The sequence below is a fragment of the Mesoplodon mirus genome (assembly GCF_964341445.2).
Source record: "Mesoplodon mirus genome assembly, chromosome: 18".
In the NCBI taxonomy this organism is placed as follows: domain Eukaryota; kingdom Metazoa; phylum Chordata; class Mammalia; order Artiodactyla; family Ziphiidae; genus Mesoplodon; species Mesoplodon mirus.
In genome coordinates this window covers 27442299-27470289 of record NC_138994.1, presented here as the reverse complement: position 1 = coordinate 27470289, position 27991 = coordinate 27442299, and the positions used below count along the sequence as shown (strand labels likewise).

Below are 27991 nucleotides of genomic sequence, written 5' to 3'. Positions count from 1 at the left end.
CAAATGAAAAATAGCAAGAAATACCTTCCATCTGCCGAAAGGCATGAGCTGCCCTCAAAAGAACACAAGTTCACTGTGCAGAGATGATAGGGAGAGCACAGGGGAGTTTATCAGAGAGAATGCACAAGAAGTCACCAAGACAAGAAAAAGCACATGATACACTCCAGGTGTGTCAGAGAAAGTGGGAAAGGAGCTAAGAATGCCCTCCAATGCCACAAGAAGTGAGGGCTTTATTCCATAGCAATGGAGCATGATGGGAGGTGTTTAAATAAAGGAGGAACCTATCGGGCAGTGCAGTGGTTGGGACTCCGCGCTTCCTCCACGGCAGAAAGGGGCGGGGAGAGGGTTTGATCCCTGGTCGGGGAACTAAGATCCCGCAGGCGGCATGGTGTGGTCAAAAAAAAAAAAAAAAAAAAAAAAAAAAAGGAACCTATCATGTAGAAGTCCTGTGAACAACTGGTGATAAGCAGGCATTGCCATTAATAACAAACCACTAAGCAGTCCAAGTAATAGAGATTGAGAATTCAAGCGCAGCCTCTCCTGAGCTATACCACTCATAATGCAGGGAGCAGCAATCCTGGGCAAAGAAGACCTAAGATCCTCTGACCTGACAGTCACAACATTGCTCCGGCGGACCACGCTTGCAGACCTCCCACCACCATCTCTGTTGGTTCCGAGACTGCTCTTCTTGCCTCTTCCCACCCTCGCTCACTCTCCCCACTTTCTACCTCACCAAACGGCCCCAAGGTACAGGTCTCCTCCATCCTTCCAAAGCTCAATTTATGCCACTTCGCTTTTAAGAAAGACCCACGTTAGCGCCTGTTTTCCCAACCAAAAGAAATCCAAAGAGGTATCTATTTTCACAAAAAAGGGGGGAAAATGAGAACAGTGCCCGGCACGTGTTGTGCAGCAGCCCGTACAGAGGCAATTCGCACTGTGCGCTGCAAAAGCGGGTGCAAGGGGCACCACCCAGCTCCTTCCTGGGAACCACACTCAGCACCTCAGCATCAAGCCACCATAGCTTTGAACTGTCACTGAGCTTCCGTACTTTAGCTCAATTTATTCTGTGCATCCGTTAGCAAGATGTGTCCTATGGTCACTGCTTCTTCGCTTTACGCCACTTCGGCTTATGAAAGGTTTCATGGGAACGCTCTGCTTTCAGTCATTGGGGGAAACCCATACTTATTGTCCTCCCGCCTCCCTCCAGCCTACGCATCCACTCTCGGCCTGGCCTTTCCAGCTTTGAGAAGACAACCTGGCTCCGCCCTCTACCGCCTATATACTGCAGTGAAAGATGAGGGGAGAAGCTGACAGGCAGACAAAAGGCAGCAGCAGTGAGTGAGGCCTGACGACAGACAACGGAAGAGTTCCAGGCCCCTTCAACTTTTGAGATGTTTGGTATAATAAAAAATGTAGAAACACCTAAGGGATGGGATGAGAAAGAGCTCAAAATGGACTTCAGTATTTGTTAGCATTTGTTAAATATGGGTGGTACATACATGGGGTACAATGTAATATTCTCCACTTTTCTCAGTATGAAATTTTTAATTAAAAAAATACCAAAACACGGTTTTAAAAATTACAGGATATTTAAAATGTTTATACATTTGACAAGTTAATACAACACAAAAAATGAAATCTAATTGTGTAATTCACAAGGTAATCCAACAAATATTTAGAGTATTGTATCCTCAGGCATTACATGGCCTCCCTTTAAACTTCCTCAGCTCTCCCTCAGTGGGCTATAATTCCCAGTTTACTTTAAGGGAACTTCAATATTTAAGTTATGGTTGCTGTTTATGTCCCTTATACAAACATGCATTCATTTGGGGAAATCAATTATCAAACAAACATCAAAACATCAAAAGTAATCATTTCTACATTACTAATGTGACTTTGCCCGTTAGAGATCAGAATGGCATTACAAGATCATCAGTCACTCATTCTATAGGCCAGAGTTGATGCTATTGACATTTTGGGCTGAACAATTCTTTGTTGCGGAAGGCTGTCCTGTGCTTCATAAATGTTTCAGCAGCATCCTGGCCTCTGACCACTAGGTGCCAGGAGCACGTCTCCTGACTTACGACAACTAAAGATGTCTGTCTCCAGACATCAGCAAATGTCCCCTGGGGGGCAAAATCATTCCTGGTTGACACCTACTGATCTAAACAAGCATAGAGTGTTTGCTTGCCAAATAACAGCAACAGAAGATGGATAAATCCATGGATTCCAAAGGTCCTAGAATTAGCAAATCTTCTCTATAAAACTCCTAGCCCACATCTAGAAAATATTACAAAAAGAAGCAAAATGAAAAGAAAAACTAACAACACATGAGCTAAAATCTTTACTAGGGACAGAACACAGCATAGTGATCCAAAGCACAGGCTTGGAGCCAGAGGACTTACATTCAGAACTCACCAGCTGTCACTCACCAACTGTGTCACTCACCAGCTGTGTGACCTGGAGCAAATGACTTAGCCTCAAGTATCTCAACTTGCTCACCTCTAAAATGGCAAGGAGACAACTAATACCTACCTCCTATGGTTATTTATTTTCACTTAAGAATTAAGCGAAATAATACGTGTAAAGTGCTTAAAAGAATGCCTGGCATACAGTGAGTGCTCAGTAAGTGTTAGCTATTGTTATTTCACTAAAATTCCATATTTTCAATTTATACAAAGTGGAAATCACTTTACAGATTTCAACATACAACACTCTAGTTTTAGAAAATAAAATATCATGCTATGTAACTACTTTATCTACTTGACAGAGGAATTATTTTCACCCATTTTCACCATCTCGGTAAAATAATAATGGTTATGATTATGCAATCATAAGAATGATTATGCTCTCCAATAGCCATTGGAGAAACAAGTGTACTTGTACATCACTGACAAACACAAGCTAACCCCTAAAACTGGCTCTGAGGGGAGATCACAAAGCCTACCATCAACATTAATCACCAAACATATTAGCCAGGGATATCTCAATAAAAGTAACACAGAAGTAGAGATTAGGGACAGAATTACTAACTCCGGGAGCTATGGGGGGAAGTGACTTAATTTCAAGAGTTAATGTCTCTGATATGTAGGCTCAGGTGCCCACCTCAGCTCTGGATATGAAGATGCCTACCACAATTAATCAGGTCCCAACAGTTCATTTCTAACTGCGGTCTCCCTGAACCTCACTGCGGGTACTTCTGTAGCGTAGCTCTCCATACAAGGCAGGTCTCTGGTAACTGCCTTCTCTGGTTCTTCAGAAAACAGCATGACCTGGCTACACATACTCCTGAAGAAGTTCAAGCGTCTTCTGGAAAAACATAAAATAGAAACTGCCAGCCGAAGTCAAAGTGAGACAATGTCTCAAGCCACACTAAAATGGACTATAAAAAATACAGAGATCTAGAAACTACCTCTAAACGACGCCAGCACCAGACACACCTCACCATGTAGCCAACACTCTTGGCCAGGATACACGGATACACCCGTGTCTACAGCATGCAACCCTGCCATGTAGCGGACAGACACTGACCAAGCTGGGTCTTGTACAGCCTCTGCCACGGGGACAGAAAGGCCCGGAGAAGGGCGCTGAGTCGCTTAAACCCACCAGTGTGGGAAGAAGCACCACGTCCACCCATTGAGAAGGCCACCCCTATTTGCCTTGACTCTTTCTCTTCCTGTTAAACATTATCCGACTTTCACCAAAAGAATACACAACACTAACTTTCTGCAAACTCCTGACCCTGTGGGGAACGGCATTCCTGAGACAAAAAAGCTGGAATCAGTAACCAAGGTTCTAATTCAAATCCGGTCTAATTCAAATCCATTAACCCCTGTGATCCGTTGCCGATCTACAAAAAGAGCCTAACAGCACATTAGTCGTTTGACCAGCCAGCGTCCAGCCCTTTTTCTGGTAATAAAAGCCCACAAAGTCCCTCAGAGTAGGTACCTCTCCCCGCCTCTCAGTCAGCGTGGCTCCGGTGGGCTCGACTCCGCCAAAGAGCCACGGGTGACACGTGACCAGAACTGGCCAATCCCAGTCTCACAGCCTCAAACAGCGATTGGCTCCAGGTCAGACATGTGACCCCATAAGAGCCAATGAGACATCATGAGACTTTTGCTGAGGCTTCTGGGAAAGAGACAGGCGCTCTTTCCGGCTGAATCTAAACGCTGACAGGCTACAGGCGGTGAATATGCTACAGCCAAGTTTCTAACATACAGTTCCGACAACTGAAGTCCATACAGGAAAAGGCAGAGTTGACTCGTGGGGAGAACCTGAGTCCTGATGACTTTACTTGAGCCCTGAATCCAGCTAGCTGTGCCTGACTTTGCAGTTAGGTGAGCCTAACTCAAATTTCTTTCCAGCTTAAGCCAATTTAGGTTGATATTTCAGGCAGCTGAGGCGAACTGATGTATATGTGTATATCTGATTAGTACCTCACAGGATGTGAAAAATGGAATGAACTGATAGCTGGCTTGTAAAACAGTGTATATATACATGATTATTAAAAACACTGGTCACAGGTATTGATTAATAATAACAAGTGCAAAGAGAAAAAAGTGGGCATGGGAGAGAAATGACTTAGTGTGATATGTGGTTATTCTGACTCTTGAAAATATTCCAAAACATTTGTTTAAACAATTTTATCATAAAGCTATTTCAGCAATAATAATAAGAATAATAACAAGAGCCATTTGCTGAATGCTTCCTGTGGGCCAGAGGCCGTTGAAATGACTATATTATGTAATCTGCTTGAGTCCTCATAATGACCTTACAAGGTGGATGTTATTATTATCATTCCCACTAACAGATAAGGAAACTGAAGCACAGACAAGTTAAGTTACTCACCCACAGTTACACTGTAAATAAAAGGCAGGATTCAAATGCAGACATTCTGATGCAGCTCGTGCTTTTAGCCATGCCACTGAATCTGAACCTACACTCAGAGTTCTAATGCTGTTCCAGTGAAGCAGAAACTCAAACTCAGGCACTCCCCAAAGCATCAAATGGGAATGTAATATACCACTCTTTTAACCCTGGAAGAGTCTTAAGGACTAATTCCTACATAGTTCTGCATTATGAAAGTATACATATTTAACCACATTAGTGATCATCATTTTTTTAAAAAGTGTGAAAACCCTCACAAACCTCAACCAATTGCATCCTTTGGTTAAACAAAAGTCCTAGATGTTCCCAAGACTAAGAGGTATATTAATTAGTACTACCTTTCCAGAAAATAACATTTGCACCTTCCACAAAGTCAACTTTATGAGGACATTCCCATCACTAAGTTACTTTTCACCACTTTTATAGAACAGAAACTTATTTTAAAATCTACCCATCTTAGTATAATATAAAAAAGAAAAAAAATTATGAAATGGACTTTCTCAAAATTAAACCTTTTTCCTCTTTGAAAGAAACTATTATGTTAGAAGGATACGAAGCCAAGCTAAAGACTGAGAAAAAACCAATGGCAAATCACATACCTGAAAAAGGATTTGTATCAAAATATATAAAGAATTCTCAAAACTCAACAGTAAGAAAACAACCCAATTAAAAGCTAGGCAAAAGATTTCAATGGCACTCCACCAAGAGGATCTAATGATGGCAAATAAGCACATGAAAAGATGTCCAATGGCATTAGTCATCAGAGAAATGCAAATTAAAACAATGATAAGATATTACCACGTACCTATTAGAATGGCTAAATTAAAACCACTGATAGTGTCAGTGATGTGGAATAGGTGGAATTCTCGTACATTGCTAGTGGGAGAATATAAAATGGTACAGACACTCTGGAAAAAGGGTTGACAGTTTCTTATAAAGTTAAAAATATACTCACTATACCATCCAGCAATCCCCTCTCCCCAGAGACAGCTACCCTAGAGATAGAGAAATGAAAACTATGTTTGCACAAAAGTCTGTACACAAATGTTTACAGCAGCTCTATTCCTAAATGTTAAAAATTGGAAACAACGCAAATGTCCTTTAATGAGTGACAATGGAAAACTACTCAGTAATAAAAAGGAATAAACTTTCAATACATGCAATAACTTAGATGAATCTCAAAGACAGAGTAAAAGAACCCAGTCTCAAAAGCTTACATGTATGATTCCATGTTTAGGACATTCTCAAAAAGACAAAACTATAGGGATGGAGAAAAGGTCAGTGGTTGCAGAGGTTATAGGATGGGGACAGTTAACTGTAAAAGGATAGCATCAGGGAATTCTGGGGGGTGATATTATTATTCTGTATACTGATTGTAGTGCTGGTTGCACAAACTACACGTGTTAAATTAACAGGATAAAAGAAAAAGGTTAGTTTTACTGTACGATAATTTTAAGAATAAAATTTTAAAATTATTTTTAAATATGAATCTCAATGTCACAATGGACACGGTTTTTAAAAACTGGAAAGAAATAAAGAAGGATAAGTTTGTTAATAAAAGGAAAACCTGGGCTTCCCTGGTGGCGCAGTGGTTGAGAGTCTGCCTGCCGATGGGGGGGACACGGGTTCGAGACCTGGAATGGGAGGATCCCACATGCCACGGGGCAACTGGGCCCGTGAGCCACAACTACTGAGCATGCGCATCTAGAGCCTGTGCTCCACAACAAGAGGGGCCACGGCAGTGAGAGGCCCACGCACCATGATGAGGAGTGGCCCCCGCTCGCCGCAACTAGAGAAGGCCCTTGCACAGAAACGAAGACCCAACACAGACAAAAATAAATAAAAAATAAATAAAAATAAATACATTGAAAAGGAAAACCTATACATTTCCCTTTCTGCAAATGTAGGTTTTCGAGGCAAGAGTAGAGCCTCAGAAAGAATGTCTGCAAACAGAACAATCACTAGTTCACTAAGTACAAAATGTAGGATACTTTTGAAGAATCCCGTCACAGCTAGATAATTGGTCCAGAACCAAAAGTAAATACTGGAAGAAAAATGAAATCAACAGTGTTCCACAGAGGTGGTAGGCAGACTGGCCTGGACTAAGACATGTTCAGTAATAGATAATAAGGGTGCAGATTTGTAAGCATCATTCTCGTCCCACTGTGGACTTCCTTCTGTGACAGTATAAGGATACCACCAGATCATCTTGAAATCAAGTCATGAAATGTACTTTTATGTTTTTAAAAATCCATTCTTGTCCTTAAATTAACTTTTCTTATTAGTTTAGTCATGGTCCTCTATTACTTCTAAAACATTAAATCTTATTTGATTAGAGACAGACTTCAAAAAATAAAAATAAACTGTGATCAAATAGCAGGAACAAAGAGTAGTAACTAAAATTTCTTCAATCTAAACGGAAGATGATTTCTGTATCTCTGTCTTTTACATTTGTCTCCATTAAGGGAAAAAAATGATGTACCTCATAATTAACTTGGCTGGAATGAATCAGACTGCATTTGTAAAGGTTTCAGAAGACCAATGAGCTGTGCTAAACAGTACCACTATCCACCTGAGCAGAAATTACTATCCATAAGTTTCTTTATATAACTAACGAAACAAAAATTTAAACAAAAGAAGAACTACTAGAAAAATATTAGAGATTCATTTTTTAAGTCAATAATTTGCCTCACACATTATTATTTTCCCTGTGGAAACCCAATTATTACCCTGAAAACAAGACCACGTTAGAAAGTAAATGCATTGTGACAAAAGAAAAAAAAGGCAGATTGATACATTATTAAAATAACTCACACGCCATACCCTGAGGAGTAAGGAAGCCATGGCAGAGCAGGCCCCTTTCTCCTCAATGGACAGCACAGCTGTGGGGAAGACACTGCAGCTAGCACAAGCGTGTCACACTTCTTCAGGGAGGAAGCAAGTTACACACCACTCTAGAGAGGGCGCCCATAAACTCACGGCCACGCTCATTACCCAACGTCCAGGCCACCCACAGGCTGACTGCAACCCAACTTTCCCACCATTCCCACACAGGCCCCAGGAACCGTCAGGCCTCTGAGGCTCTGCCAGTGCCCTTCCCTCTACCCAAATATCCTTTCCCTCCTCTCTCCGGACCTCAATCCTGCCCAGCTCTAAATGAACACTTCAAGGCCTATTTCCCTAAGAATGCCTCTCTCAAAACCAAAATTACTTCCTAGACAATGATCTGCCTCTTACTCATCCATTATCTTGGATTAAATACATCATGTAAGATGCCTTATCTGACCAACACAACTATTTTATAAATAGGAGTCATGTTTTATATCATCTATGACATGACATGACAACCAATCAGCTCACTAAAACCATTCAATAAATACTCTAATTGAATTTCCCAAAGAGTTGACCTAAAATAACCTAAATGCTAAGCATTTCAAGAACTGTCCTGAACCAAATTCACTTCTCATTTGAATGCCAATGTCCTAGATAGGGATGTTGTATTGTCTTGAAATGTACTTGCCTTTATCCAAAACTAGAATCTCTGATGAATCTATGGGACACACATGTAAAATATTCTGCAAAGGAAAAAAGCTTTATTTAGTGTACTGTGCTTAATATTCAGCCAGACTTGCATTTTTCTCTAAAACTTATACAATTACTGAGTATGCAAGAAGCATTAGAAGAGAGACTAAGTCTATTGAGAAGAAAACTGGAAGCGAAGGTCATCAATCATTTTCTACTTTGAATCATCTCTTTCATAAAGAGGTAAATTCTCCTAAATTCCAGAATGAATGGAATTCAATACAGCAAAGTAAAATGCTTTAAATACATAAAATAAATATCTTGATGGACCTTCCACCATCTGTTTTAGTAACTTAAATTATAAAAAAGAACCTTAAATTTTAGAAAAGTTATATCAAGAGCTAAAATTGAGATTGTTTTTCCATCTATTACTTTGATTTTCCTGACCCATTTTTGAGAACTGTCAGCATTCTGGATCAATAATTCCAAATTATTTCTTGAAGAGAGTGAGATTCCTCCCAAGTCATTTAATATGCTTACTAATCAATAAAGATATGAAAAAACAAAAAATCCATATTTATGAAGCAAGCCAATTATATTAAAAGACTGACTTTGAGAAAAGGTTGCTGCTTGCCAAGAAAATTTTATTATTATAAAATATTTTCTGTCATTTGTATTTCTTCATTTTCCCTTCCAGATTATCTGTGTAGCCTTGTAAACACATCATAATCCAAAGCAGTGGAGCTTTATAAATAAAATGTAAATCAACGCAAGAGAGCCAACTGCATAATTAAAACAAAAGTGTACCGGGCTTCCCTGGTGGCGCAGTGGTTGAGAGTCTGCCTGCCGATGCAGGGGACACGGGTTCGTGCCCCAGTCCGGGAAGATCCCACATGCCGTGGAGCGGCTGGGCCTGTGAGCCATGGCCGTTGAGCCTGTGCGTCCGGCGCCTGTGCTCCACAACAGGAGAGGCCACAACAGTGAGAGGCCCGCGTACCGCAAAAAAATAAAAAATGGGCATCCCTGGTGGCGCAGTGGTTGAGAGTCCGCCTGCCGATGCAGGGGACACGGGTTCGTGCCCCGGTCCGGGAAGAACCCACGTGCCGCGGAGCGGCCAGGCCCGTGACCCATGGCCACTAAACCTGCACGTCCGGAGCCTGTGCTCCGCAACGGGAGAGGCCACAACATTGAAAGGCCGCGTACTGGAAAAAAAAAAAAAAGCATACCACCATCATCCCAACCAGATTACAAAATAGCAAGCAGATTATAAAATAATAGTCTACAAGCATGCTTTTTAAAATATATATCTATATGCACTGAATATCTTATATAAAAAGCCAAGAGAGAGAGATGAAACAAAATATTAAAAGTAAACATCTCCTTCCCCAAAACCCTAACTCCATTCCAGTCATGAGGAGGACATCACACAAACCCAAGTTGAGGGACAGTCTATGAAATACATGAACCAGGACTCTTCAAAATTGTCATTAAAAAAAGGAACGTCTGGGACTTTCCTGGTGGTGCAGTGGTTACGAATCCATCTCCCAATGCAGGAGACACGGGTTCCAGCCCTGGTCCGAGAAGATCCCACATGCCGCAGAGCAACTAAGCCCGTATGTCACAACTACTGAGCCTGTGCTCTAGAGCCTGCGAGCCACAACTACTGAGGCCACACGCCGCAACTACTGAAGCCCACACACTCTAGGGCCTGTGTGCCGCAACTACTGAGCCTGGGTGCTGCAATTACTGAAGCCCGCGCACTTAGAGCCCGTGCTCCGCAACAAGAGAAGCCACCACAATGAGAATTCCGTGCACCACAATAAAGAGTAGCCCCCACTTGCCACAACTAGAGAAAGCCCGCGCGCAGCAACAAAGACCCAACACAGCCAAAAATAAACAATAATAAAAATAAATAAATAAAGGCATCATCACATAAAAACAAATGAGGACATAATTTTTTGATAAAAGAAGAACTGGTGGGGCAGTGGTAAAGAATCCGCCTGCCAGTGCAGGGGACACGGGTTTGAGCCCTGGTCCGGGAAGATCCCACATGCTGCAGAGCAAGTAAGCCCGTGCGCCACAACTGCTGAAGCCCACACGCCTAGAGCCCATGCTCCACAACAAGGGAAGCCACCACAGTGAGAAGCGCGTGCACCGCAATGAAGAGTAGCCCCTGCTCGCCGCAACTAGAGAAAGCCCACACACAGGAACGAAGACCCAACGCAGCCAAAAATAAATACATTAAATAAATTAATTTAAAAAAAAGAAACTAAAGAGTCAAAAACAAACTAAAGAAATAAAATATATTTTGGGAAGAAATAGGAAAAATTATACATGGACTTGATATCTGATAGTATAACTATTAGTATTACTGAATTATCTTCTTAGGTGTGATAATGGTATTATGTTTATGAAGAAATATGTCCTCATTCTTAGGAGACACATGATGAAGTATGAATGAAATGCCATGTAAGATGTCTGCCACTTACTTTCAGCTGGCTCAGGAAAAAAAAAATTCTATCTATTTGACAGAGAAAGGGAGACAAGGCAAATTATGACATAACGCTAACAATTGGGTATTGATTATACTATTCTTACAACTTTGCTGTAGGCGTAAAGATTTTCATAATATAAATTAAACTAACAGTTTTCTTTAACTTAAAAATGATTCAAAACCCAAACTAATCCAGAAGTTATAATCTTCTCGTAAATATAAAATATATTTTATTTTATGCTGCTTAACTCATCTCCTCCAAATTAAAAAAAAAAAAATTGAAAAGGGGTGACTTATTTTCCATAGTAAGGAATTATAGCTAACATCCAGGAGTAATATTTAGGTTTCCTTCAAATTGATATTGAATAGAGTCTTTTTAATCATCTGAGCAGTTTATACTGATCTTGGGCTCATTAATTGCTAACTTACCTAGTTTTTTTAAATAAAAATGTTTATTTGAATACAATTACCTTATCCCTTAATGAAGCTGGAAAGAAGATTAAATAACCCAGAAGACACAGTTGGAAACTGTAAAGAAGTATAAGAAAGAGAGTCACTGGCAGAAGAGAAGAGCAGATCTCTGGCAAAGCTGCATTCCATGTACCCTGCCTGGGTCAGACATAGTTCATCTTGAGCCGAAGATCCAGTAGAGACCCATCTGCCCAAAATGCCTTTCTCCAACTGAGAAAGAAGTGAAAATGCTAAGACATATGAGAACATTTGTTGCTGTCTACAGCTAATTGAACCAGAAATCTTTAATACCATTTCCAGTCCTGAAATTCTATTATTCTACATAAAACACCTTTAAAAACAAGTATATATTATCATTTCACACCCATTAGGATGGCTACTATCCAAAAAATAGAAAATAACTGTTTGCGAGGATGTGGAGAAATTGGAACCCTTTTACATTTCTGGTGGACATCAAACGGTGCTACTGCTATGGAATACAATATGGGGATTCCTCAAAAAATTAAACACAGAATTACCATATGATCTAACAATTCTTCTGGGTATTTCCTGAAAGAACTGAAAGTAGGGACCTGAACAGATATGTATACACCCAAGTTCACAGCAACATTATTCACAACAGCCAAAAGGTGGAAGCAACCTGAGTGTCTATCAAAAACTGTATGGATTTTTAAAAATGTGGTATTTACATACAATGGCATAGTATTTAGCCTTAAAAAGGAAGAAAATGCTGCCACGTGCTACAATATGGATGAACCTTGAAGACAGGCTAAGTGAAATTAGCCAGTCACAAAAAGACAAATATTGTATCAGTGCACTTACATGAGGTACCTATGGTATGAATGGACCCTATTCAAATTCTGAGAAACAGAAAGTAGAATGATGTTTGCCAGGTGCTTGAGGGAGAGGGGGATGGAGGGTTAGTGTTTAATGAGTACAGACTTCAATTTGGGAAGATGAAGTTCTGGAGATGGATGGTGGTGATGGTTGTACAACAATGTGAATGCACTTAATGACACTGAATTGTATGCTAAAATGATTAAAATGGTAAATTTTATGTTATGTATATTTTAACAATATTCAAAAAAAACCCCACAGGTATGCAAGCCATAATACCCTCCTAACCCTCCTTAAAAGGAGTGAGGCCCATGTCCTAATCCTGATGCAAACTTAAGGAATGCTCACTGCCCATTTCCCCATCTTCCCTGCCCAGGAAGAAGAACCACGAGCTGGCAAGGCAGAGCCAGAGCCAGAGGCGGGAAATTGGTCCTGACGTTAGTCCCGCTGAAGAAACTCAGAAGAGCCACAACAGAGGGTAAGGCCCAAGAAGACGGACAGAGGCAGGCTAGGGAAGAGAAGGCAAAAGCAGAAGGAAGGAAATCCCTGAGAACATGGGCAGCTGATGACACTGGGAAGGGACACCACAGCTGTGAGGAAAAGGAGGATCAGACAACAGGGGAAATCAGAGAAGGGAACTGCCCCAAGGTAAGGAAAGAGAGGAGTAGGAGAAAAAAGAAGAATTGTAAGCAAGAAGGAGATTCATTCAAGAAGAGACTCTTCCCAAGTACCAGCAGGAAAATGACTTCGTTCCACTGAGGTGGCCATTTGTATCTAAAGAATCCAAGAAAGTTGCTGAAGCCTATAAAAAGTTAGGAAGAAACATTCTTTTCTGTGTAAGAATACTAATATACCCCCATCCACAGAGAACTGTGTACTGCCATTTTTTTCATTTGGTTTTGTCTTTTTTTCTCCCTCAAGAAGAGAACACTTACTTGTTTAGGAATAATTTCAATCAGGGCCTACCTTTTGTATTTGTACCAAACACTAGTACGCCATGAATGAGCTAAAGTGTTTTAATGGCACAGGGGTAAGAGTACAGGCTTGAAGCCAGCTCTGCCTGAATCTGAATCCCGGCATTGTGACCTGAGGCAATCTGCTTAAAAATCTGCTTTGATTTCCAAATCTGCAAAATGGGAATAGTAACAGGGCTACACTTCAAGGCATTACTGCAAGAATTAAATAGGGTAAAATATGAAAGCACTTAGAACAGTGTCTGGCCCACACTAATCACTATGAAGGTAGTAGCTTCCTATTATACTCCAGACCTAGAACATGAGTTCCAGGAGAGCTGAGATTTTGTCTGTTTTGTTCCCTGTTGAAGCCTCAGGTACCTCACATCATTCTTTGTTGAATAATAAAAATGTATTGAATGCCAGCAACACAGAAGCCCAAAGGAATAGCACTACCTTTCTGTTATTACCAACAACTAAAATCTGCATAACACTTCAGGCTCACAGTTCACAGAGGGTTTTCTACACCTTATCTCAGGTGATTCTGTGACGCTGCCATTATTACCTCCGTCTCACAGACAAACGAAGGCTCAGAAGACGTAAGTGACTTGCCCAGGAATCCTGGCAATTAATGCTACTTCTGTTCACTCTAGACCCCCACCCAGAAAGCTCAGAACATACCCTACTGAACTGTTCAATTCTCCTTAACTACAGATACGCAGAGTTCAAGTTCACCAAAACACTTTATCCGATTTGCTTCAATAGAATTGATGGAGAGGGAGGAAACAGAGGAAACAACATCACTAACTATTAAAGTTGAACAATGGGTACAGTGGGATTGATTATACCCTTTCCACTTCTATACATCTGAAATTTTCCATAATAAAAAAATGTAATTAAAAAATAAACTCTTCACTCCCAACATAAGCTCTGCCACTTCCAACTTCCTATTGAGCACACCTGGGTGCGAGGAAAACACCACAGCAGAGAAGTTTCTCAGTCTGAGGCACTGAAGAGAGTGCTGCACTGGGAATCAGGAAGCTTCAGTCTTCACTCTGCTTTATCTAACTGTGAGACCTCACTGGTCCCTCTAGCTCCTCTGGGCCCTGAACTTCCTCATCTGTTCCTTCCAGGGTTAAGATTCTGATTTCACCTTTCTACTAGTTCCTTAAACTCAACACACAAAACCAAAATCATCTTTTCTCTATTCTAAACCCCTAAGACCTGCTCTTCCTCCTGACCTCTGTATTCCTGCTGTCCCATTCTGCCAGCCATCCAACCACAAATACCTCAGCATCATCTCTGACTTAAGACACAGAACTGACTGTTCCTTCCCCTCCTACCTAATCAGTCACCACATCTCTCTGTTCAACCTCCAAAGTACCTCTTGACTCCACCACCTCCTTTCATTCCCAAGCACACTAACTCAGGCACTCATCATCCCTCACCTGGAGTAGTGCCATGAACTCGACTGAAAACCCTGTCTCTAGTTTCTCCTCACTCACAATCCATCATATGCATTCTCCAAAACCCAGTCATGACCTCTCAACAGCCTCACTGTCCACTATGTTCTTTCATGTAACCCAGGGTCCGGGTAATTTGGATACTCAGTTTCCGGACATCCACCTCATTTCCAACACCACCCCTCAGCCTTTGCTCGAGCTACCCTTCCCTCCAGAATGCCCTTTTCTTGCCCTGGGGCAAGTGGTGCAATTTAATGGTGCAATTTAAATGCCACCTCCTCAGTTGAAGTGTTCCCTTACATCCGCAAGGGGGCAGTATCACTCCCTCCACTGAACCCCTAAGCACCTTGTCTGAACCCCTCTTACAGCACCCTTCAAATTCCTATTAGTCCTTTCTTGTTTTGGTGCCCCTACTCTCTCTACTAGATGATTCGCTCCTTGTCAGAGGAAATGATGCTTTATTCGTCTTTGTATCCTTCAGAACAGAGCTTCTCAAAGACTGTGCCGTGGCACTGTGGTATGCCCTGAATGAGCTAAAGAGGTTCTAGTCAGTCATCCCCTCAGCCCTCCACAAAGAGACTTCAGCAGCCAAAGTCCCACAAGTCAAGCCTCAAGCAGCCTCAAGCAGCCTCCTCCTTCAGCCAAGTATACGCCACGATGACTTGAGAAGCACTAAGAGGATGCAACACGTGGTACACAATGGATGCGCACTAAACATGTGCTGAGCTGAACCTTGGAATAACTCACCCGTTCCCCTTCAACCACTATGTTCTCAAGAAAACTTACCATCCAGACTAGACTCTCTCTGAACATTCTCCCCGAACAGGTTCTGATCATCTTTTTAATAATCACCTGTTTATTAGCTGGTTATACTTGCCTTACCATCCAAAGCCCACATCGATAGTTTACTGATTAAAATAGCAAAGGATATGAACAAACAATTCACCATGAAGAGACTCAAAGAGAAAAATTCAACATTATAGAACAAAGAAGTACAAAGGCCAATTTACACTATTAAATAAGCAAAAACTTTTAAGGAAAAAATGTATTTATATCCAGTTATGGCGAAACAGGTACATCTGTATATCTCTTAGTAGTACAAACTGGTATAACATTCTTGAAAAACAGGATGGCGATATATATATCAAAAACCATAAAAACATTCATACCATTTAACACAATAATGCATTCAAAAATTTATCCTAGAGATCTAATGAGCCCGAAGAAAAGTACAATAATATCTACAATAATGTACATTAAAGTATTAACTGAAAACGAGCCAGCAACATAAATAACTAACATAAAAAGAGTTAAGTAAATTATTGACGGCATGACTTGATGAAATATTTTGCAGCCTCTCAAAGTGTAATCATGTCAATTAAAATTGTGACAACTATAACATGGAAATGTTTCATAATCTAATAAGTAGGAAAAATTCAAATTATATACATTATAATTAAAAAGGAGTACAATAATCTATGTGTGTGTGTATGTATATATAGATAGATATAGAGAGATATATATCTCTCTATATATATTTTTAACAGAATGCCAAAAATAAAATCAACTGTTTTAGGGGTAGTAACCCAAATATTTAACAATTTACTTAATAACAATTCTTAAATTATTTTATAATTTAAGAGAGGAAGTTCTACCATACTGAGCAAACTTAGGGGTCCCAGGATGCAAACTCGATATAGTCTCAGGAAGAGGTCCACACCTCTCTTTTATTGCTCACTTTGGCCTTAACTGAGAACGCTCATGTACTTCTGATCACAATGACCTATGACAACCCAGACCCCAGCTTTCCAAGGACCAAGAAACCAGCTCAGCTAGCCTTCTGATCATCCCCATGAACCTGTGGGGGATGAATCGTGCAAACTACCCTAACTCAAGAAACAAAGAACCCCTACAACAATGTTTTACTTTAGCAATCAATAAGTAGCCAAGCCTAAGTTTAATTATAAACCCTAAAAGTATATAGCATTGTCTCATTAAAGTCTCTGGGACTAGCATTAAAAATACATCAAAAAATAATTTTAGCACTGATGCCCCACAAGGACAATATTAGAACAGTCTTCTAATTGTTTTTCTGTAGTATTACCATTTTCTTAGTTTAATACTGAATGGCCAAGATACTATAATGGACCAAGAAGATTAATTACTGTGAAATAATAAATACTCAAGACTAAAATGTCATTCTTAGGGCATTTCAGCAATAAACAAATAATTTGAAGGACTAATACAACCATTAGGGAAAAAGTTTAACCTTCTGTTTCCATTGGTATGTTCCTGGTATCCAGATCCTCAGAAATGCAGATATATAGTCATTCATGACAATACACACATAGTAGATAACAGGAAAAACAGACAATGTAACACTTAACCTGTTCATCAGAGCACTGGGCGGTCAACACTCAAGAATGTTGACACAAAAACTGAAGGACCTCTGAAGAGCCAATCATATGCAGATAGGTTGAATCCCTGTGCAGTTACTCATGCAAAACAGAAGTGGAAGATTAACCTACCCTCACTTCTCTTCAAACAAACTGACAAAGCATCAGGCAGTCTGTTTGGAGTAGGTTCACCATCATCCAGTCGGCCCCAGAAGTAGCCAATTCAGTCAGGTCACCGCTGCTGCACCAGGGCCCTACTTCCTCCACCTTGTCCCAGCTCATCTTGCTGACCAGACACCCTCCTCTAGATTAAGTCCCTTTGGTCTTTTCCTCAGGCATTACCAAGTCCTTGCTTTGTAAATAAGGCTCTCCCAGACCTTACTCACCTGCAGTTCACTGCACTGGGTATCACCCAAAGAGCCCATCAGAGCTCTTTATAATTTCTGAAAGAGAGAGAAGGAACCTTTGAATACATACTAGAAAACACCACTGCTGATGTATCAGTTCTGAAGCATTTGTATCCAGTGGTCACAGCATATGGTCCTTTGGTCCACAGTACTTCAGTAAAATGTAGCATAACCAGCCAGGACCAAGAGTCCTGAGATAAAAGTTTGGTTTAATGTTACTACTAATCAGCTGTATGACCTTGGGAAAGTCACTTGACTTCTCCAGGCCTCAATTTCCTCATCTGGAAAATAAGACAGACTAGATAGAAGCAGCAGAGCATACTGCAGTGGAAAGAGAACGCCCTTTCCAAGGCACAGCGCCAGCACCACCACTTACTGGTCTTGCGACGTTATGTTCGTTAATTCACATTTAACCTAAATCTCCTCTGCAAAGCAGAAATAACAGCTATCTTGGAGTTGTTCTGAAAACTAAAGGAAACATAATGAGTTATAAAAAGCCTAGAGTAAGTATACTGTGCATCTCATCATAAAATTCCACAGATGATAATTACCAACATTACTCCCAGCCCTAAGGTTACGTGAATTCAATTTCCAAATATTTATTTCCTTACAAGATCAACAAATCAAAACTTTACCAACCTGACAATGCAATTAACTGTTTGAGTGTTTCACTAACAATTCAATTACAGTTATCTTAAACTAATGGAAGTTTAAGATGATCAATATTAATTAACATCACAGGAAATAAGGGTGGAATACCTGCCTAACATCTAAACGGGTTCCGTGGCCATGCCTTCCATGACTTCTCCCTCTGCTTTCACTACTGCCCGCGCACCGAGTCAAGAGAGGTCTTCCAAACACCAAGTAACACCAACTGCTTTCTACGGTCAGATTAGGGGGACATGGCTAACGATGGAGGAAGGAGAGCAGAGGCTTTTTATCTTTTTTCCTATATACACTTAGCACTGCTTGGATTTGTTGACCATAGCATGCATCAGTTTTACATAAAAATAAATAAGTTTTTAAACTATATTAGTTACACATATTGCCTACTGAAAGGAAGCTCGCCTCACAGGATTATTTTCACCACTAGGAGAATATCGACAGAAGAAAGCAAAAAGGCAAATTCAGATGTTCCGAGAACACCTAAAATATGGCACAGAAATAACAAAAATCACAAACATTCACACGTCACAATGGTTTACTCAAAAAAATGTGCCTGCATTCTTTGAAGAACCTAATGATGAATCAGGGTTTCTGGGGGTCAAAACAAGTTGAACACACAAATTCTGGCTTTAGGGGCTTCTCTGGTGGCGCAGTGGTTGAGAGTCCGCCTGCTGATGCAGGGGACACGGGTTCGTACCCCGGTCCGGGAAGATCCCACATGCCGCGGAGCGGCTGGGCCCGTGAGCCATGGCCGCTGAGCCTGCGCGTCCGGAGCCTGTGCTCCACAACGGGAGAGGCCACAGCAGTGAGAGGCCTGCCTACCGCAAAAAAAACAAAACAAAAAAAACAAATTCTGGCTTTACCAGACAACTTCCTGCCCTTGGAGAAACTGACCCAGTACAATTTACACCAGTAAACAAGTTGGTATGACTCTTTAGTAGTATGCTGAAAAACGTTCAATTTGCTTTAGACAATTGGTAGCTTTTAAAATAAAGATAGATACATATATAAATATATATGTACACACATATATATACATATAAATTAAAAATCTTCATGTTATATCTACTATTTATTTTTGAAAGAGGAATATTAACCTTATTAAATTCAGGATAGCTCAAAAGTATAATCTCAGCCACCGGTGAAGTGACAGACCACTAAGTTTTATGTGGCTCCTAGCCAGTGCTACCGAAGTCATCCTGACTACACCCAGCAATTTAAATGAACTACAAGCTGCTGCGGCCACACTCTCCACACATATCATACTTCTCTCCTAGAAAACAATTCAAACTATTATTTAGAAATCAAATTATATTTGCATGTATACTTATCTAAGTTTATGGAAATAAACAGCCATAACACTTTGTTTATAATTTTTAAGTAGCTCCTCCCCATCTCTTGTTTATCGACAAGTTGATAAACTTGGCCCCAAGTCTACTAGGCATTTCAAACTGTTAAGCATTTAAAACAACAGGCAAAGGACCTTACTTCTTGTGCTGGGCCTGTATTTAGAATCTTAAATAGAGTCTGACAGATAATTATAGACTAATTTGCATTTAATATCAATACCATGCCTACTTCTTAAACAGAGGACAAAAGTGCATGTGTAAGATCTGGTCTACTTAGTTGTAGGTCCCTCTGCAATATTCTTAGCCTTTCATGAATATGCTCTATAGTTTTAAACTACACAAGGTCCTTTGCAAGTAGAAATGATTTCCCCTGTTATTTTGGCATCACTCCCTGCTCCAGTAAAACACTGGACTGTCCATAAATGTATACAGACTTTAAAACAATGTAGATTGAATACTTATGGTATTAGAAATGAAACTTCTTGCTAACAACTGCAAAAATCAAGCACACCAGCTGATAGAGAGGCACTTACTGACTCCCCAAAACTCCCGCCTTACCTAAAAATATTGTCCCAGCTTCCCAGCCAAAAGGGCAGACTAAAAAAGCGATGTGTTCAAAGACACAGACCCTCGCTTCACCACAAACTTCAGTACTATGGCATTTCCCATTTTAGAATGCTTCGTGTGACAACCTGTTCGGTGGCCAACCACCAACTTCACTTTGAAGTGAATACTAACACTTCACATGGTAATATGTATTCAAAGTAATATGTATTAAAAAAGGTCCAGAGGCCCGCAGACCGGTCCCCTCCTCCCCCGTACTGGTTGCCTTTAAAACCGCCCCCCCCCACGCCATGTTTAAAAACGTGGCTTTGGGGCCTCCCTGGTGGCGCAGTGGTTGAGAGTCCGCCTGCCGATGCAGGGGATACGGGTTCGTGCCCCGGTCTGGGAGGATCCCATGTGCCGCGGAGCGGCTGGGCCCGTGAGCCATGGCCGCTGGGCCTGTGCGTCCGGAGCCTGTGCTCCGCAACGGGAGAGGCCACAGCAGTGAGAGGCCCGCGTACAGCAAAAAAAAAACAAAAACAAAAACGTGGCTTTGGGTCTTTCCCGTCGCTCCTGCCCCGGCCTCCCTTCCCCCCACCCTTCGCCTCCACGCCGGTTCCCTCTACCCCGCCGCCCTCCTGTCCTGGAAGACACCCCGCGTCTGCATTTAATCAGCCCGAGGTTTCCCTGCTGCTGGCAGCAAAGAGCCGCTCATTGGTTTATTTATGCGTCTGTTATTGCTCTAGATCTTCGGTGCCCGGAGGCGGGCTTCTGCTTCCCGCCCCCGGGCAGACGGGGGTCGCCCTCGGGGCCCCGGAGCCCGGCAGCCCTGCAGGCCAAGCGGCGCTCTGACTGCAGCATCCGCGTATGGAAAGATACCTCTGTCCTGCCAAACCGTTCCGGGGCGGACACTGTGTCCCCGAGCCTACCGGCATCGCAGCGCGTAAGGGAGGGGGAGGGGGAGTAGTAAGCGAAAAGCAACTTTTACCTCTGTTGACTCTCCCTTCCGCTGTCTCCTCCCCTCGGCCGGTAATGCGATCTGCGACCCTCTAGATGGGGACCCCACCCCTCCCCTAGAAATGTGGTTTTGGGCTCTGCCGAATCCACCCTTTTACAGTCCCGGCTGCTTGCGAACTGGGACTTCCCGAGGCAGGTAACTCGGGGGCGCAGATGGCGAGCTCTGGCCGGGGAGCAGAGGCGCGCCAGGGCTCGAGGGAGGGGCCGGGGCCGGAAGGAGGGTGCGCCCGCCGCAGTCCACCTGCCGGGTCCCAGCCGGGCGGCGAGCGCCGGCGGCCGGGCGAGCGGAGGACTGCGGGCAGCACTCCGGCCCAAGGCTGGTTGGGGGACGCTCAGGTCGCCTGGCTGCGACGGGGCGCGCTGGAAGTAGGGGCGCCGAGATGCCAGCCGGAGAACCAGGCGAGCGTCCCCGCAGCCCACGCCCGCCGCCTGGGCCTCTGCTCCTGCCCGAGGGCTCGCTGCAGGGGAGCTGAGCGCTCTCGCGATACTCGCCGCCCGCTTTCGGTTGCGCGGGCGAGTAGAGCTTCGGCCCGCGCCCTCGCGCGGTGGTCCCCTTGCCCCGGGGCCCGTTGGTCAGTCCGCCGCACTCTCACCTCCCATTGCCACTGGTCTCTGCTTTGCAGACTTTGGGGGCCTACTCTGGTTGCTTTTTTGTTTTCCCCTAGCAAATTTTGACCAAGAGGTGTCCAAGGGAAAATTCCTCCAGGACACCAAGACTTGCGAAATTGTATTCGGTATAAAATGCTGTTGAAAGGCTCTGAAATTAGAAGAATGCACAGGCATTAAAGCCCTCCTTCGGTGCACGGGGAGGGCCTGGGGCCTTCGGGTCCACCCAAAGGTTTTACGCTCCACCAGCCCCTAGGAGAAGCCTCTCTCGAGGAACCTGGACGGTTGCTGACAAAAGCCCTGCCCCCGGGGAGCTAAAAACTCCACCAGGCAATTGTCCCGGCCAAGTGAGAAGAGTGGGGTGTAGACTCCTTAAGGGATTGGCCCGGGGTCAGCGGTGAGGGAGGGAGCGAGGTGGTGAGTCACTGCAGGCCGGCTGAGAACGCGGCGTGTCGGGAGGGCCCTCGCCTTTGTCACCGCTTCTCTGAGCTCCGAGTGAGTTGGGAAACTGGAGCCCGGAGCCAAGTTCTTGGACAATCCAGGCCCCGCCGCCACGCGGGGCCGTGGGCTGGGGGCGGGGAGGCAGCGCTGCTCGCGACCCTCTGCCACTGCCCGCTGGAAAATGAGCCGCCCCGCCCGTCTGGAGAAGGCTCCAAAGTCTCCCCTTTACGCGGTAGCCAGTTACTGTTTCCAGTCCCCCTTCTGCACCTAGTCAGCCTCTCCTATGCACTGACTTACTGGTTGCTTTGTGTTTACCCGGCACCTTAATATGTGTGGTCTGAGTTTCCTGTAATTCAGCATTCAGTAAGCTTAGGGCAAGGACTGTACCTCGCTCATGTTTCTTTAGGAGGTGCTTTTCTTGGCCTTGCATAGGTCTGGACCCAGAGAAGAGCTTGATATATGTATGACTGCCTGACCCACCCGTTCGTTCAAGACAACGTGCATCCTGGCCCATCCTAGTGCAAGATGCCACCTGTGGCCTCAGCTCGAAAACCCTCCTAAATCCTTTCGCTGCCTCCACTCTGCCCCCTACTGTCTGCTCTCCATCTGACCAACCCAGTGAGGTCTGTGAAATGTTGTCACGTGAGTCCTCTGCTTAAACCCACGGGAGGTGTCCTCGTCACACTTAGAATAAAACCAAATTCCTAACCATAGCCTCCAAGGTCCCATGTGAGGGGGCTCCTCACCATGATCAGCACACTGGCCTTCAACATTCCCCTGCAGCACTGCAAGCCTCCCTCCAGCCAGATCCTTGACCCCCAGATCTGATGGCCATCATCCTTTTAGCGCTCAGGTCTCAGCTCGGATGTCCCCTCCTGGAAGAGAATTTTCATGATCCCCTGCACCAAAGCAGGGCATTCTCTATTCTTTTACCCTGGATTAGGAATGTTCTTGTTTGTCTATTTGTTGCTTGTTTATTATCTGCCCCAGCCCCCTTATGGAGTATAAGCTCCAGAAGGGCACAGGCCTTGTCTAGCTTGTTCACTCAGGGCCTGGCACATATATAGGCATTCAGCAAAGATTTGTTGAATGAATGACCAAACCTTTATGAGAGCGAGGGGTGGTGGTGAAAGAGTGCAGAAGCATGGAATGAGCAGCTGACGGCCCTGCCCATCATCAGACCACTGGGATTGTACACAGCTAGAGGCAGGCAGGTAGGAGTGGAGTTGGGGGGAAACAGACCCCTTGGTCACCATTAATGGTGCTCCATTCTGATTCTGATCTGATGAACCACAGCCCCAAATAATTCCCCACTCACGCCCGCTTCCTTCCCTCACTTTTTTTCTCCCCATCCCCAGCAATGGCCACATCTTATTCTGTCCAGACCTAAGGCTCAGTCCTTGGGTCTCTCTTTTTCAACTACACTGCCTGCCCTTCTCTTTCGGTCTCAAGGCTTTGAGTAGCGTCTTTACCCTGAGAAAGGACTCTAAACCTGTAGCTCAAGCCCAGGGCTTTCTCCTGAGCTTCAGACCCTAGTCCAGCAGCTTCTTAGCGTCTCCACATGAAACTCTCATGGACGTCGCAAGCTCAACATGTCTAGAGGTGAGTTCTTGAGTTCCCCCCACAAACGTGCTCCACCATGGTCTTCCCTAGCTCCATCTCTTAATTGCTCAGGCCACAGTCACTCCTGTCTTTCTCTCAAACTCCATCTTCAATCCATCTACAAATCCTGCTTTGCCTTCAAATTGTATCTAGCAATCTACATCTCTCATCACCTCCATTGTTGCCACTCTGGTCCCATGCACTTTTATCTCCTTCCCTTTGCCCCCATTCAGTGTATTCCCAACGTAGCCACCACACTGGTCTCGATAAAGTGCAGATCAAATCCTAGCTCTCCTCTGCTCACACCCATCTGATTCTTCTCGTCTCATTCAGAGGATAAATCTAGAGTCCCACACGATTTGCCTCTGATTTGTTTGAGCTCATCTCCTGCCTCTCTCCGCTGGCTCTGTTTCAGCCATAATGGGCTCCTTTTTGAGTGTTTCCTCTTCCAGTCACACCGTCTCCCCTATATTCACATGGCTCACGCCTCTGCTTCCTTCAAGCTTTGCTCAGCCCAGTGAGTCCGTCTCTCACCAGTCTATTTAAATTTTCAATACTCCCCCCCCTCCCAGACACTCTATTTCTTTCCTGCATTTTTCCCATAGCATTTATCACCTCCGAAAGTAATAAATAATTTGTTATTCAGTTTCTTGTCTGTATCTTTCCATGTGAAGAATCAGTTTGCTGATCACCAAAGACTTGTGTTTGTTACTGGGAACTACATTTCCCAGCCATGCCCTTGCCTTTGGGGCCATGTGACTAGTTCTTGCCAATAGACGTGAAGCAGAAGTGTCACTCTGAATGAGCAGGGCAGATCTGCATGACCAAAAATACATGCAAGGACTCTCAGCTGAGCAGACAACAGACCTTTATTATGTTAACCTGCTGAGAAGTTGTGATCTGTTTGTTACAGCATTTAGCACCTCAATCACTGTACCTTGGGTACAGTGGCCCACTAGAACAGAAGTTCAGTGAGGGCAAGGGCTTGTGTAGGTTTTGTTCATTTGTTTCTCCTCAGTGCCCAGAACAGAGCTTGGCATATAGTGGGTACCTAATAAATGTTTGTTGAGTGAATGAATTAGTTTCCTTTTTCCACGACCAGTCATGAAAATAAGTGAATGGTTGGCAAGGAAAGGACAATGTGAAAGGAATTTTTTGTTTGTTTGCTTGTTAAGCAGGTAGTAACTCTGGATTTCTACAGAAGCGCTGGCTACAGGTCTTGGTAAAACTAAATGGAGCTTCCTTTAATTCTGTTCTCCCCGCTTCATCTTTCTCTTTTCTTTTTCCCGCTTTTCTGCCTTCTCCATCTCTATCCCTCTAGGTCCTCCTTCTCTCTCCCTTTCTTCTTCCACTCCTTTTTCTTCCATGGATTTTCTTCTCTTTTTATTCCCACTTAATCTAAAAAAAAAATTCACTGCCTGTTAATGTGAGCTACTGCGAGTACTCAGCCAGGATATCTACTCCAGGTTACTTAAAATATAGACGTGGGAAATAACATGGGTTAAAAAATAAAGAAATATTAAATCCATGGACTCCTACTCTCCTTCTACCTTTAAGGCCCACTTCATTTCTTCTTGAAATACAGAAAAGAAGTGATGGTGGTCCAGATAATTCAGACTAACCCCCCCCCCCACTAAGGACTACTAAAACAAAATAGACAATGTATTCCTCAAAACATCTGCTTGGAAACATCTGGTAGGTTAATAAGAGTGAAAACTATCAGGGGTAGACAGAACAGGGAGGTGATTCTAAGATTTGGGGTCCTTGTGCCCTAAGGTCCTTTGCTTTTGACAGCAACTTAAGTCCAGAGTAAGTATCACCTCGCACACATTTAGACAACTGTTATCAAAACCAAAACAAAAAACAGAAAATAACAAGCGTTGGCAAAGATGTAGTGAAATTAAAATACTTGTCCATTGCTGGTAGGAATGTAAAATGGTGTGACCACTATGGAAAACATTATGGCAGTTTCTCAAAAAATTAAACAATGACCATATAACCCAGCACTTCCACTTCTGGGTATATAACCAAAAGAATTGAAAGCAAGGACTCAAACAGATATTAAACACTCATGTTCATAGCAGCATTATTCACAATCACAAAAAGGTGGGAGGAACCCAAGCGTCCATCAACAGATGAATAGTTTTTTTTTTATTGTGGTATATACACACCATGGAATATTACTCAGCCTTCAAAAGGGAGGAAATACTACACATGCTACAACATGGATGAACCTTGACAACATTGTGCTATGTGGAATAAACCAGCAGCAAGAAACAAATCACTGTCTGATTGTATTTGTATGAGGGCATCTAGAGTAGACAAATTCTTCGAGAGTAGGAAGGGTGATTGCCAAGCAGGGGGTAGGAAGGAAGGATGGGGAATTGTTAACTGGATACACATATAGCGTCTTCAGTGTGGTAAGATGAAAAGACCTCTGGAGATTAATTGCAGAACAATGTAAATGTACTTTACTGTACACTTTAAAATGACTAAAATGGTAAACTTCATGTTAACAGAGTTTTTACCACAATTTTTAAAAAGTTTAATGGTTAAGACAGTAAATTGTGCATTGTACCACAATTTTTGAAAGAAGAACAAAAATTTAAAAAGACAAACCATGCAAAAACTACCAAAAGAAGGTAGGCATTATGGCAAAAAAGCATGACTGGAAGTAAAGAGGGATGCTTCATAATGATGGAATGCTTCATTCACCAAGAAGACATAACAGTTCTGAATTTGTGTGTGCCTAATACACATAGCCTCAAAATATAGAAAGCAAACCCATGGACAGAATTGCAAGAAGGTAGAGACAAATCTACAAATATAGTGGAAGATGCATATATCAGTAACTCTTAAAATGAGCAGATGGAGAGCTAGTAAGAAAGAGATCTGAACAACTGGATAAGCAGACCTTACCTAATAGATGTATAGAGAATACTGCACCCACAACTGCAGATCACAAATTCTTCTCCAGTCTACATGGAATGTTTATGAAAATGCTGGGCCATATAACAAGTCTCAACAAATTCAAATGCTCTAAATCATACAGAGTACATTCTCAGACAGTGATGCAATTAAGGTAGAAAACAAGAAAAAAACTAAGAAAATATCTACATATTTGAAAATTATTTCTTTCTTTCTTTTTTTTTTTTTTTTTTGCGGTATGCGGGCCTCTCACTGTTGGGGCCTCTCCCATTGTGGAACACAGGCTCCGGACGCGCAGGCTCAGCGGCCATGACTCACGGGCCCAGCTGCTCCGCTGCATGTGGGATCTTCCCGGACCGGGGCACGAACCCCTGCCCCCTGCATCGGCAGGCGGACGTTCAACCACTGCGCCATCAGGGAAGCCCAAGAGGTGGTTATTATGTAGTCATTAAGAACAATGAGTTTGGGAATTCCCTGGCGGTCCAGTCGTTAGAACTGTGGCGCTTTCACTGCTGAGGCCCGGGTTCATCCCCTGTTTGGGGAACTAAGATCCCGCAAGCTGCTCGCAGCGGGCCAAAAAAAAAACAACGAGGCAATGAGGTCAATCCGTAAGTACAGACATGGAAAGATGAGTACAGTACATTAGGAAAAAAAACAACATGCAGATCAATATGAGTAATATCCCAATTAGGTTAAATATCAAAATAAAGCAAAACAGAAAACCTGAATGTGTTTATATATGTATAGGAAAATCTGGAAGGCTGCAAACTGATTGTTAATAATGGAGTTACCTTTCATAGTGTTGGATTATCACTTTTTTTTTTTCTCATGGTACGCGGGCCTCTCACTGTTGTGGCCTCTCCCGTTGCGGAGCACAGGCTCCAGATGCGCAGGCTCAGCGGCCATGGCTCACGGGCGCAGCCGCTCCGTGGCACGTGGGATCTTCCCAGACCTGGGCACGAACCCGTGTCCCCTACATTGGCTACATTGGCAGGCAGACTCTCAACCACTGCGCCACCAGGGAAGCCCAGATTATCACTTTTTAAATTACGTACTTCTTTGTATTTTTTTTTGTCAAAGACATGTATTACTTATATAATTTTTAAATTTTGTTTATTTATTTAATTTATTTTTTGCTCTGTTGTGTCTTCGCTGCTGGGCGCGGGCTTTCTCTAGTTGCAGCAAGCGGGAGCTACTCTTCGTTGCGGTGCGTGAACTTCTCATTGAGGTGGCTTCTCTTGTTGCGGAGCACGGACTCTAGGCACATAGGCTTCAGTCGTTGTGGCACGTGGGCTCAGTAGTTGTGGCGCATGGGCCTAGTTGCTCCGCGGCATGCGGGATCTTCCCGGTCAAGAGCTCGAACACGTGTCCCCTGCATTGGCAGGTGGATTCTTAACCATTGCGCCACC

The 27991-nt window shown here is 43.1% G+C and overlaps 1 protein-coding gene across 1 annotated transcript in view; it reads right to left on the bottom strand.

Moving 5' to 3' along the window:
• LOC309793382 (RAD52 motif-containing protein 1-like) overlaps positions 1-20923 on the bottom strand; it is a gene marked incomplete at its 5' end in the record, with an annotated part of 28184 nt that extends 7261 nt beyond the window's left edge. Inside the window, one exon of the mRNA XM_082603854.1 lies at positions 20918-20923. Within this exon, the coding sequence (XP_082459980.1) occupies positions 20918-20923 (6 nt within the window). The remainder of the gene's footprint in view (positions 1-20917) is intronic.
• Between the last annotated feature and the right edge of the window lie 7068 nt (positions 20924-27991).